Consider the following 12,863-nt stretch of genomic DNA (forward strand, 5'->3'; position numbering starts at 1 on the left):
GCTTGACACTGGGGGGGGAGGGGGGTGCTCATTCCCTTCCTAAAAAGCCAGCCGGACGCGCGCAGGGGAGCCCACAGCCCCGAGCTCTCACGTGGGGCTCTGAAAGGGCAAACCATAATAAAGGCGACAGGGGGACGCGCTCGCTTTAAGAGCGGAGGGGGCGGGGCGAGGGATGCAGATGCCAAGGGCCCCGTCCCACCAATCGGGCCGGGGGCGGTAGGCGGGGCCGCTCGCCCTCGGCTTAAAGAAACTTGTGGCCGGGGGCCGGAGGCTCGCAGAGGAGTGGAGCGCGCCGGGTGCAGCCGCGGCGCGGACAGAGCCAGAGAGAGGGCGGCAGCGGCGGGCACATCTGGGGCGCATCTGGCCGGCGCTGCCGCATCCCGGGGAGGCGCCCCGCGCCGGGACGGGGACCCCGCGGCTGTCCTGTGGCCCCTTTCGGTGCCCGCGGGCGGGGTCCCAGCCTGCAGCGCCGCCCCTGCCCCGGGTCCCCCCCGCCCCAGCCGCCCGGCGCAGCCCCGCCGCCCGCCCCCCACCCATGCTCACCATGACCGAGGAGCACGACAAAGCCCTGGAGCCGCCCTGCAGCCCGGCGGGCACCGCCAGCTCCATGTCCCACGTGGACTCGGACTCCGACTCGCCCCTGTCCCCCGCCGGCTCGGAGGGGCTGGGCTGCGCCCCGCCGGCCCCCGCCCCGCGCCCGCCCGCCGGCCCCAAGGGGGAGCCGGCCGAGGTGGACGAGCGCTTCCCCGCCTGCATCCGGGACGCCGTGTCGCAGGTGCTGAAGGGCTACGACTGGAGCCTGGTGCCCATGCCCGTGCGGGGCAACGGATCGCTCAAGGCCAAGCCCCACGTCAAGCGGCCCATGAACGCCTTCATGGTGTGGGCGCAGGCCGCCCGCAGGAAGCTGGCCGACCAGTACCCGCATCTGCACAACGCCGAGCTCAGCAAGACCCTGGGCAAGCTCTGGCGGTGAGTGGGGGGCCGGGCTGGGGCTGGGGCTGGGGCGAGCCGGGGCGAAGGGACCCCTGCAGGGTCCGGCTCCGCCAGCTGCGCTCCGGGAGGGAGCCTGCATCACACCCACGGCTGGCACACGCGCCGGGCGCCTCGGCCCCACGCGCGGCATACAGCCTGCCTCGTGCCAACCAGCGGGCGCCACGTATGGCCCGGGCGCGGCTTGCACGCGCGGGCCCCCCGGCACCTGGGCATCACAAACAGCACACCGGCCTCCAACAAGGACTCGTGCACCGCATGCGACGCGCGCGCCTGCCACCCTGCCCGCCACATGCATGATGCCTGTCGCACCCACACCCTGTCCGGACACACGCAGACTGTGCCCACGCACATGCACCATGCGCGCACCCTCCTCAACACGTCTGGCCTGGAGTAGTTTTTCCACAGCGCCGCGCCGCGCCGCGTGGGGTGTGGAGATCAGACACCAGAGGCTAGTGGGCGACCCTTAGACCCCTTTACTCTGGAATTCTAGAAGCTTAAGATGCAGAGGCCCCAGGAGTTCATCTCTACTGCAGGGCACAGTTGTCCCCCTAGGATTAATAAGGGGCTGAGGGCAAACTAGTTAGGAAAGTCTCAGAAGAGGGGGCTTCTACCTCGTCCTTTTTTTTGGAGACGCTTGGCCAGCTGTAATCCTTGAAGAAAGCCAGAGAATGGGACGTGAATGGAGGGTCCCTAACTAAGGACCTGTGGGATGTTAATAGAGGAGGAGCTCGCTGCTCCCCGGAGTGCTCAGCGGGGCTGAGTTACCATGTTTGCACTTTAGAGGAAGGGTTTAGTCCCTGTTTTGTGCAGCAGGGGGGAATTGTCTGTATTAGTACAAAGACAAGATAGAGGGACTGTCCCAAGAACTCAAGGGGCCAAAGTTACCTGCAGCTACCTTGTTCCTGAACAATTGGACCTATAGCTTTCTTCAGTAATAGTGGGGGGGGGGACATATCCTGGCAAAGAGCACCAGTAGGTCTGCTCGTTGTAGGCGAGTCCGGAAGGTTAGATTCTGGTGGAATTTTTCAGGCTGGACCTGGGGGGGGGGACACAGATCTCTCAAGCTGTGGACCCCCGAAAAAGAGGGTTGCTGTAGGGAATTGTCTTTTGTAAGTTTCTTCCCCTGACCAAAACATTCTTGTGAAACTTCAGACAATTGAAAATGAACCCATCGCGATTAGGCTCAACGTGTAGCACAGAGCAAATGATAAATCCATCATTCAGGTTCTGGGCCCTCTTACAAAATACTAATAAAATGCCTAACTCTTTAAGGCGCCACTGAGATTTTTGCTTGAATGAAGCATGGGCCCAGTCCTGCTCCTGTTTAAATAAGTGAGAGTTTTGCCATCCTGCTCCTATCAAAGTCAATGAGAGTTTTGCCACATCCTCCTGTGGGAGTAGGACTGGACTTTCTGAGTATTCCTATCTGTGGATGAGACTAGTGACATGAACAGAAAAACCAAATTCAATCTTATTCGACAGGAATGGCCAAAGCTGGGGTGGATTGTTCCCCATCGAAGGGCATGGCTGTGATGGTTGCGTTGTAGTACGCTCTCAAACTTCCAGCCGTTAGACTCCGAGTCTCTCTTCAGCAGAGCTGATTGCTAATGAATGAACTGGGTGCTTCATGTGGCTGCCTTATGGTCGAATTCACTGCAGTCCAGAGCAATGAAAGGACTGTTAAAAGAAAGTGGGTGCAGGATTCTTCTTGGCGCCCAGCATCATAATTAAATACTTGCTCCTTTTCCTTCTCCAACTTTCTCCATGGGTGGATTCTCTGATTGTATTTCTACTACAAGGAAATGTTTGGGGGTTTTTAGCCGTAACTTCACAGTGGCGTTTTTGTAATATTTGTCTTGCTCGTTTGTGTATTTAACCAACTTTACAATGAATTATGTAATGCAATTATAGCTTTTTATATCATTTTTAATAGACGGCTGTTTTCTTCAGCTTTTTTTCGTTCTTCCAACACAAATGTATTTATACTCAACATTCATTTTATGTTTAACTTTATTTGTCTAGTACTAATAGTTTACTGGAAAACATCTAGGTGAGATTTTTTTAATGCTTTCAAATGGTGCCTTTGGCAAGTCAGACTATATATAAGCTTTTTCTTTATGTCCAGCATAGATTTAAAAAAAAAAAATTAGTTCTTTATGATTGCACACAAAGTGAAACATCCTGCATTTGTTCTGATGAGCAGTATTCCTACATTAAACAACTATGGTTTGGGTAATCGGCAGGAAGTTTTCAAATAGGAGCTCCAGAGGAAATAAAAACTTTAAATGAAATAGTCTCATTTATATTGATTGGTTCTTTGTAAGCAACAACCACTCAAACAGAACTGGAGATGATCAGAAATGATTAAGTTATATTAGTGCAGCATGATTTACATGTGAAATATAGCAATAATATTTAGGAGCAGGATGTGGAATTAAATTTAAAATAAAAAACAGCATTTTCCCCTGTTAGCAATATCCAGAGTAGGTGCTTTAACAGCTTTTTAGCTATTTGCAATACATGCAACAAGTAAAACAAATTGTAATTTATTACAAGTGAAAACTTTATTTTGTGACTTAATTTTTTGGTTTGCTGAATCAATGCATGTAAGCATTGTAAGCAATGTTTGAAAACATGATAGACATTTGTAGTTTTGCTTTTTAAGCAACATGTAACTTACTGTTTTTTTTCCTCTTAAAATATAAAACAGTTTGTTAAGTGAAAATGAAAAACGTCCCTTTGTGGAAGAAGCCGAGAGGCTCCGGGTTCAGCACAAGAAGGATCATCCGGATTATAAATACCAGCCCCGGAGGAGGAAAAGTGTAAAAGCTGGCCAGAGCGATTCTGATTCAGGAGCGGAGCTCAGCCATCATGGAGGGAGCCAGATCTACAAAGCAGACACCGGGCTAGGAGGTGTAGGAGATTCTCACCATCACAATGATCACACAGGTAAGGAGTCTGGATTCTTACTGAGTCTTCTTGAAACTTGCAAAGATTTATTATCCCAGGAGAACAGTCAGGTTCTATAATAAACAAAAGGGAAAACTCCTGCCTTCAGGGCTAGCCCTGATAACACTTCCACACACGCTTTACTGCAAGTAGCCCTTGGAAGCCTGCTTGTGTGTGCAGGATTGGGACCTTACAGCGTGATACTCTGAGCAGTTCCCTTGAAGACAGTGGAAGGTCCCAGATACCTTGGTGATGTGTGTGATGTAAGAACATCCATAGACAGGGCTGAATCCTATTTATTAGAAAATAAATAAATCTCTATTTTCAAACTGTCACTAACATATCAGCGGGGGGAGGGGAGATTTAACAGATATAATCAGAGTTAATTATTAGCTGGTAGCTTTGAAGATGCCTCAAGAAAAAGCCCTAGAGATCAAGAGAACTAATCTCATCCCATCCCTTCTGGATTCTGAAGTGGAGCTTTGAATTGGCAAACTTTTAGTGTTGATAGATTCCAAAAGTATTGCTAATGTCCTGTAATTTCAGACGTGTTTGTTCTCTCTCTTATGAACCTTGTCTGCAAGATTTTCCTCCCCCGCTCCCTTCTCTTGAAGTTTGCACTCATATGGGTTTTTACATACAGAATAAGAGTTTCATTTACTGCCTTGTAAAGAAAGTCTGAACCATTTCCATTGACGTGAAACTCAGTTGCACTTTCTGGTCGAGGAATTTAGTTTTAGACGTCATTGCCTCTCCAAAGAGTTCATGGAGTACTTCTGCAGTAACCCCACCGAAGTATTAAACTTGGGCTCAGTGGCTGCGGAGTCCAGTGCAGAAGTAATCTGCAGCTAGTGTTAATCAACATAGTGCCACTGAAGCCAGTTTATATCCACTGAGGATCTGGCTCACTCGCTGTGGTGACATCTGCCCATCTTTTAACGTGTTTTCTTGGTACAATGTTTTATTTAAAGATCCAGTGTTTGAGTTTCTAAATAGCTAAAAGATGCTAAACTGCCTGTCCCCTCCCCTCTCCCGCCCCCAAATATCCATCAAATCCTTTAATTTTAAAAATGTGCTTTTGTCTTTAGGGCAAACTCATGGACCACCCACCCCTCCTACCACCCCTAAAACGGATCTTCATCATGGGAGCAAGCAAGAGCTGAAACACGAGGGGCGCCGCCTAGTGGAGAGCGGCCGCCAGAACATAGACTTCAGCAATGTGGACATCTCGGAACTGAGCAGCGAGGTCATTAACATGGAGACCTTTGACGTGCGTGAGCTTGACCAGTACTTGCCCCTGAATGGCCATTCCGCCATGCCGGCTGACCACGGGCAGAACTCCTCAGCAGGGTCTTACGGCCCTTCCTATTCCCATTCAGCCAACGGTGCCAGTGGAGCAGCCCAAGTCTGGACTCACAAAAGCCCATCCTCAGTGTCCCCTACTTTAAATGAAACCAGCCAGCAGAGACCACACATCAAAACGGAGCAACTCAGCCCAAGTCATTACAGCGACCAATCCCATGGGTCTCCAACTCACTCCGACTACGGTTCCTATAGTGCACAGGCTTGTGCCACCACGGCTTCCACCGCCACAGCGGCTGCCTCTTTCTCCAGCTCGCAGTGCGACTACACAGACCTCCAGAGTTCTAATTACTACAACCCTTACTCCGGGTATCCCTCCAGCATTTACCAGTATCCGTATTTCCATTCCTCACGGCGCCCCTACGCCACACCCATTCTGAACGGCTTGTCCATCCCTCCCGCTCACAGCCCCACTGCTAACTGGGACCAGCCTGTCTACACAACCCTGACGAGGCCTTAGAGGACGGAAGGAGTCTGAGGGGTCTTCCCAAAACTATATGCACTAATGAAGGAATGAAGGAAAAACAAAGTGGAGTGCTGTGGCAATTCCCTAAGTGCCTGCTGAGCCACTGGGAACTCTATTCATTGTGACTGGATGTCCGCTTGCTTCGAAATCTCCAAACTTTTAAAAGACAGAGTTCTATTTTTCTTTAATGAAAACAAAACCTAACGGACAGAAAATTCCTTTTGAATAAATGAAGGACAAAACGATTTGACTCCTCTGTGAGGACTGAAGCGAACTTACTAGTTTTTGAACGTCTGAGTGCAAAAATGGAAAAAAGATGTACAAGACTTTAAGGGTCTATTGCAATGTGAGATACGGACCAACCTTGGAGGCAAGAACTCACTAGGACCAATTAATATATACAAAAAAATTCAGCTATTACATATAACGATCTTGTGGGAACATATCAGAGTCGGCTAGGACCAACCAATTAAATGTCTGAGGTGTGTGTTTTAGTCAAGAGTTCTTCTAAGCAAGGTTTGGCTGTAGTTAACATTCATTTTTGTTTTTTGGAAGCTTAAAAGTGTTTGGGTGTTGGGGATTTTTGTTTTGTTTTTTTGGAAATCTGTTTAATATGTATTTATGTTCTGTTTTATTTTGTCTTTTTAATTAATGAAGTAATTTTTGTGCAAAAAGTAGAATTTTAAAAAAAAATTTAAAGATGGGGCAGAGGGAAGCATAAAAAAATAGTGGAGACGATCCAATAAAATGGTGGCCTGAGTATATTTTTTAACCACTGCAGAATTGTGTTTGAGAGAGAGGCTGAAATAATCAGTATGTCACAAGCAACCAGTCATGAATGTGAAATTGACACACAAATCTAAAACAATAAAAGGAAGGGGGGTGGGGAAGCAGTTATGGGCTTGGTGCAAAAGTTACTAATTAAATTCAACAGCTGAATGATTGGAAAAAGGACCAGGACAGCAGGGATTTTCCTTGCCAGCTGCTTTCAAGATATTAAATTGGATTTGAAGGCGTCACTGAATCTTTGTACACTTTCAGAACCAAGGCTAGTTTATAGAAAGGTGTAATTTAATGAGAAATTATGGACTGAGTTCCACTTTAATTTTGGCTTCTAGGGACCAGATGTCATCCATCAAGCTGTGAAACTAAAACCTCCACTAAATTTTTTTAGGTACTTAGGTTTAGACTAATATTTCATTGATATATTTCTACTTCTTCCATTGTATGCTGAGCATATAATAACCATCTATTTTATGGTAACTTGTGCCTTTAAAAACTTTGTAAATCTTAAACACATTTCAGAGGTTATCTTCTTTTTACCTTTTCTATGTTTCCTACTCTTTTTTCTAAAAGTATTTTTTGCATATTTCCTTTTGGGGATGTGGGGGTGGGGGAAGTTACAGAAAACTCATTTTTATGCAATCTATTTTTCTGTATAAAGTTTGAAGACTTCAGCTGTTACTTGTTCTGTTCACTAGCTTCTGACTAAGCAATGCTAACTTTTGTACAGATCAGTTTGATAAAATTAAAAAAATTGCTTTTTATCAACCACATGTTGTGTTTTCATTATATTAAAAAAATTCTGTGCGCTTAAAAGAAACTCAGAACTGATTTAACTGCAGTTAAAGTGAAACAACATTGACCAGGGAATTTCTTGTTGCTTTCATAAACATCCCTCCCCCCCTCCTACCACCACTTTACCAGCATTTAGAGAAGCTGGGGCTGAGTCTGGACATCTTTACTCAATTGAGTAAACCTTTTTTGTACAGAATCATCAAGGGTTTCAGTGGAAATACTCACATGAGTAAAGATTTTTCAGGATTGAATATCCTGGTTGTAAACCAAGGTCATTTTGTTCTACATAGTATATAGGAATTTTAAAGAGTAACAGATTCTGTTGTCTGGCTGGTGAGCTCTTGTAAATACCTCTTAATTAGGACAGCAACAAAATTATATGTTGCATTTAGTGGTTTTTTTAAATACAGTCATTAAAACAGTTACATTTTGTGACTTTTTTTAAAAAAAAAAACACATTTCAATTTGGTCATACTAGTTTAGGCAAACTGGGGCAAGATTTTTCAGGCTGGAGCATAACTGGGAAGAAGGGTTTTTGGAAACGGTGTGTGGAATTCACAAAAGCTTCTGCCTGGGAATCACAGAAACATGCTATAGACTTGGTTTCAAGGCAACCCTGGAAAATCTTTTAAATTAGGAAAACAAATGTGATGACAATTAATGAACGTAGAGAATATTAATAAAGTTTGTGAACAGAGCCCCAAAGTGAATTTGCTGGTTGCAGTGGCTGCCAAGAGCTGTCTTGCCAAAGCATCTGTAACAGGACACCATTTTCTCTGTGCTCGTTTACAAAACTGCTGGCAAAATTACTTTATTACGCTGTAAGCCAAAGCTCTTCTGCAGCTTTAGGAAGAGACATTTTCCCCCCCTCCTGTTTACAACATGAGCTTCAAGCCATATACTAGCTATGTTTCCACAGTATGCATCCGATGAACTGAGCTGTAGCTCACGAAAGCTCATGCTCAAATAAATTGGTTAGTCTCTAAGGTGCCACAAATACTCCTTTTCTTTTTGCATATACTAGCTATTGTTAGCACTGAGCAAGACTGAGATCATTCAACTCTACAGAAGAGCAGGCAATAGTGTCTCTTTAAGGGAATGAACAGCACTTTCCTCTGTAGTTACCTTTTAAAAAAAAAAATCATGTAATCGGATGGCATCGTTTGTGCCATTCGTATTACAAACTGCAGTCCCCAAACATCTCTCGTTGCAGTCAATGGCAAAAGCCACCAGGATTAAATAGAGTTCTCCACTTTAAATAGAGAACTTTAAAAAATGCCTGTGTATGCCCAGATCCTTATAGCTGTGAATCAACATAGCGCCACTAGGTTTGCTCCAGTGGAAGATCTGTCCCACAACATACAATTGACTATGCCGGGAGCTTGGAACGCCAATGCCATCCTCTCCTCCCCACCCCCAAACCTGCAGTCTTGGTATGACTCAACCATTTGTAAGCGCCCAAGAACAGGAATGGGCGCACTAGGAACATTTGGTCACAAGGACCCAATCCTGCAAAGTGCTGGGCATCCTAAAGTCTCCCTGACTTTAAGGACAGCTAAGGGGCCTCTGCTCTGTACAGGACTGGGCCCAACGTATAGACCCAAGCAAACTCGAATGGTATCTTTTTGTGGTGTAGGTGAAAGCGACTTTGGTAATCTGAACAAATGCACACCTGCCCTACACAGCTTAACTCCTGTGTGTCTTCTGTTGTGCTTCTCATCAGTAGATCGCACAGCACTTCACAAAGAAGGTCAGTATCATTAAAGCATGTTACAGATGCGGACACTGGCACAGAGAGGGTAAGTGACTTGCCCAAGGTCATCCAGCTAGCCATTGGCAGAGCTGGGAAACGAACCCAGGTCTCCTGAGTTCCAGTCCAGTGCACTATCCCACAGGCAAAGCTGCCTCATGTAGAATCATAGAGTTGGAAGGGACCTCAGGAGATCATCTTGTCCAACCCCCTGCTCAAAGCAGGACCAATCCTCAATTTTTGCCCCAGATCCATAAATGGCCCCCTCAAGGATTGAACTCACAACCCTGGGTTTAGCAGGCCAATGCTCAAACCACCGAGCTATCTAGATGCTCTATTTAAATTTCTCTGCCTCCACTTGCTCCCTTCCTATGAGTATATCTTAATGTCTGAAAGCACAGCGGTGACTTTCTGGCATTGAAATACATCTCTACAGCTTGAGTAAAATCCCCTTGACTCTGGCAGAAATCATGTTTCTTGCCTAATCCTGGGATAGGAGCTTCTGCCTCAAGTCAAGAGGGGCAGGGGTATGCCTTGTAGGGCACCCAGGCACGTAGTAAAAGACAATGGACAATATGTTATGACAAAAAGTCATTGTTTCGCACCATGGCTGGTGGAAACAGCGACTGAGGACTCATCAGAAGTTACTTTCTGTGCTGCTACGGATTACACTATGCTCCAAAGGCAATGTTTATTCTCATGTAAACAAGAAAGAACACCAGTGAAACACTAAAACAGGGAATACACCCATTAATGCAACAAGATGTTTAGGGCCAAGTTCTGATGCCTTTACTCCAGTTCACCCCAAGAGCAGTCCTACTGAAATCAGTGGGGCTGACTGTGGAATACAGTTCTACTTAAAATGAGCCAGGTTATGAGAATTTGGCCCCTTACAAGATAAAAAACACAGGGCCAAATTCATCTTTTTGGATTCAATATCAGAGATGAGTTTGGCACATCGCTTTTAGCTAGACAGACCTGTTTACAGAAGTGCATATATTTAATGTAGTCCCAAAAGTTTTGTTTTGTTAAAGTTTGTTGCATTAAAAGGATCAGTAAGCCACACAGATTTCTCCCTGAGAAGGTAGCTCGCCTTTAGCTCAAGCCTATGTTTGAGCTGAACATATTACCCATGTCTCTCAACAAATGGGTAACGTTGGCTCAGATCAATGGGATTTTTGCCTGTATGAGGGCAGCAGGAGCAGGTCATCAGGTGTGAAATTATAGCACACCCCAAAAGAGAATGATATCACTGCAAATATTGATTGGCTGATGCTTTGACAACATTCTGGGAAGTACCATCTTCTCGAGAAAGACACAGATGGGGGGTTTCCAGACATCTTGGATTCCCCCTCTTTTAGTCTATTTCTAACCAGCAGAGCCAGGAAAATGCCACATTTTCCCCACAGATATCCATTTAAATGAATTTGTGTTGGGATGTGCTCCGGGCCCCTTTGGTATTTGGTTTCCAAAAACATTTCACGGGTCGAGTTTAGCCTCACTAATATTTACAAATTTTAAATTTGCATTCATGAATATTCACACCCAAAGTGCTCATTATAAGTTATGGTGGCTGAGCTCCTCAAAGGGATTTAGGCACTTAAGTCCTATTGAAATTAATGGGCATTAGGCACCTAAATACCTTTGAGTATCTGAGCCACTTATCTATTTAAGGAGTGAAACAATACCATGTGACTTACATAACCAGTCATAATTTACCAATGCAGCTCTAATTTTGAATATCTAATACTGAATATTTATATCAAACTCTTCCTGGTCAGCCCAGAGAGTCACAAATATTCACACCACATAAAATTCAAGGAAGTTGTAAGATGGTTGTTGGTCAAGCTTCTTAACAGTCTAAATTCATGGGATTACTTACTTATTCCTAGTGAATTACACAAAATAATATATTCAAATGGATACTTTTCAGAGCACCAGAAGTACATCCTCCGTACCTAGATTCACACTCAGAGATATAATATGCACATTTTATGTTCCTCGGAAAGCTCTACAGATTTGTGGTTTATATATATTTTATACAGCTCTTTCTTTTATCTAATCTTACATATAAATGCAACCAGCAGAAGTTACTTGGACTGAGTCAATAGTTCAGCTCAGATCTATGAAGGCTATGGTCTACCTAGAGCTAAATTTTGACGTCTGTTACACAGTTAAAGGAAAAGGAGGACTTGTGGCACCTTAGAGACTAACAAATTTATTTGAGCATAAGCTTTTGTGAGCTACAGCTCTAGGGTACAGATGTGGGGACCTGCATGAAAAACCCCCTAAGCTTATTTTTACCAGCTTAGTTTAGAACTTCCCCAAGGTACAAACTATTTTACCTTTTGCCCTTGGACTTTATTGCTGCCACCACCAAGCATCTAACAAATATATAACAGGGAAAGAGCCTGCTTGGAAACGTCTTTCCCCGCAAAATCCTCCCAAACCCTACACCCCCTTTCCTGGGGAAGGCTTGATAAAAATCCTCACCAATTTGCATAGGTGAACACAGACCCAAACCCTTGGAGCTTAAGAACAATGAAAAAGCAATCAGGTTCTTAAAAGAAGAATTTTAATTGAAGAAAAAGTAAAAGAATCACCTCTGTAACATCAGGATGGTAAATACCTTACAGGGTAATCAGATTCAAAACATAGAGAATCCGAAAGCTTATGCTCAAATAAATTTGTTAGTCTCTAAGGTGCCACAAGTACTCCTTTTCTTTTGGTGAATACAGACTAACACGGCTGCTACTCTGAAACCTGTTACACAGTTGTAATTCTGGAGCCACTCCACTGAAGTCAATGAGCTCAGGTGTAACAGAGATCAGATTTTTGACCTCAGGCTATTATCAATAAAGAGTTCTTGAGTTAATCACAGGAAAAAACAAGATACATGTTCCTCTTTTCTTTGTACTGACAATAATGAATGTTTGCTCTTTTATCTTAGCTGGACAGAATGTACCATTAAGTAAGAAAGAGGAAATTAGTTTTATAGACCACACCCACATTTCTCTAGATGGGAAAAAAAGTCCCTTCCAGTCCTCTATATTATCATTTTTCCTGGAATGATATCAGCTTTCATTGCACATTTTTTACAGTTAGGTATTAAGTTTATGGCTAAGAAATGGAAAGCCTCCGTCAAAGATTTCTTTGACAGCATTCAGTTTTAATAATAATAAAAAAGAGATGTCAATGTGAGATTTGTGGGTTTTTTCATAGAAGTCACAGGGAAACAAACCTGCAAGCCCCAAAGAAGAGTGAAGGCCACATTTCAAGCTCTTCCTCAGCCCTGCTCTGGGATTGTCACTCTGGCGTGACACGAGCGCCCAAGACAAAAGGGGAAGGGCGTGCCCTGCACGAGAGCATTTCTTGGACGTTGGAATCTGATATAGAAAATTTCCCTAAAAGTAAGGGGAGTGGATGAGCTCCTGCAAGTCACAGAGAATTTTTATGGTTCCTTCCCTTTTGATTTGCGATTGCACCATGCGGTGGGCAACTGTAATGGGCAATGGGCACTTGTTAAAAAGACACTTCTTTAATCCAGAGGAGATTTTTTTTTCCCCTGGGCATTTTGAGGCGTGAAGCTGGTAAGAGATCCCTGCCCCTCTCTAAAGAGGGACACATCTGTACACCTACCTTACCACCACACCCCCTTCCTGTATAGGAGTGCTCCCTACAGTATATTTCGTACTGCTTTGTCCAGGCTTGTATTAAATGTCCCCAGTGATGATCCTTTATCCTTTTCCCTTATGTGCACATATG

General features: G+C 44.9%; 2 protein-coding genes across 2 annotated transcripts in view; one reads left to right on the plus strand and one right to left on the minus strand.

Annotated features, from left to right (window-relative positions):
- The window catches only part of LMF1 (lipase maturation factor 1), a 362,817-nt gene extending 361,851 nt beyond the window's left edge, over positions 1–966 (minus strand). The window contains exon 1 of the mRNA XM_084641519.1: positions 544–966. Within this exon, the coding sequence (XP_084497645.1) occupies positions 544–925 (382 nt within the window). The 5' untranslated portion in view covers positions 926–966. The remainder of the gene's footprint in view (positions 1–543) is intronic.
- Positions 967–2,516: 1,550 nt separating this feature from the next.
- SOX8 (SRY-box transcription factor 8) lies at positions 2,517–5,764 on the plus strand (the record flags this gene model as incomplete). Its single annotated transcript, XM_084640336.1, has 3 exons — positions 2,517–2,539; positions 3,704–3,942; positions 5,031–5,764. The coding sequence occupies 3 exons, from the start codon at positions 2,517–2,519 to the stop codon at positions 5,762–5,764; spliced, it is 996 nt and encodes a 331-aa protein (XP_084496462.1).
- Positions 5,765–12,863: the final 7,099 nt, after the last annotated feature.

Source organism: Lepidochelys olivacea (genome assembly GCF_965140295.1).
Source record: "Lepidochelys olivacea isolate rLepOli2 genome assembly, chromosome: 10".
Classification (NCBI taxonomy): Eukaryota; Metazoa; Chordata; order Testudines; family Cheloniidae; genus Lepidochelys; species Lepidochelys olivacea.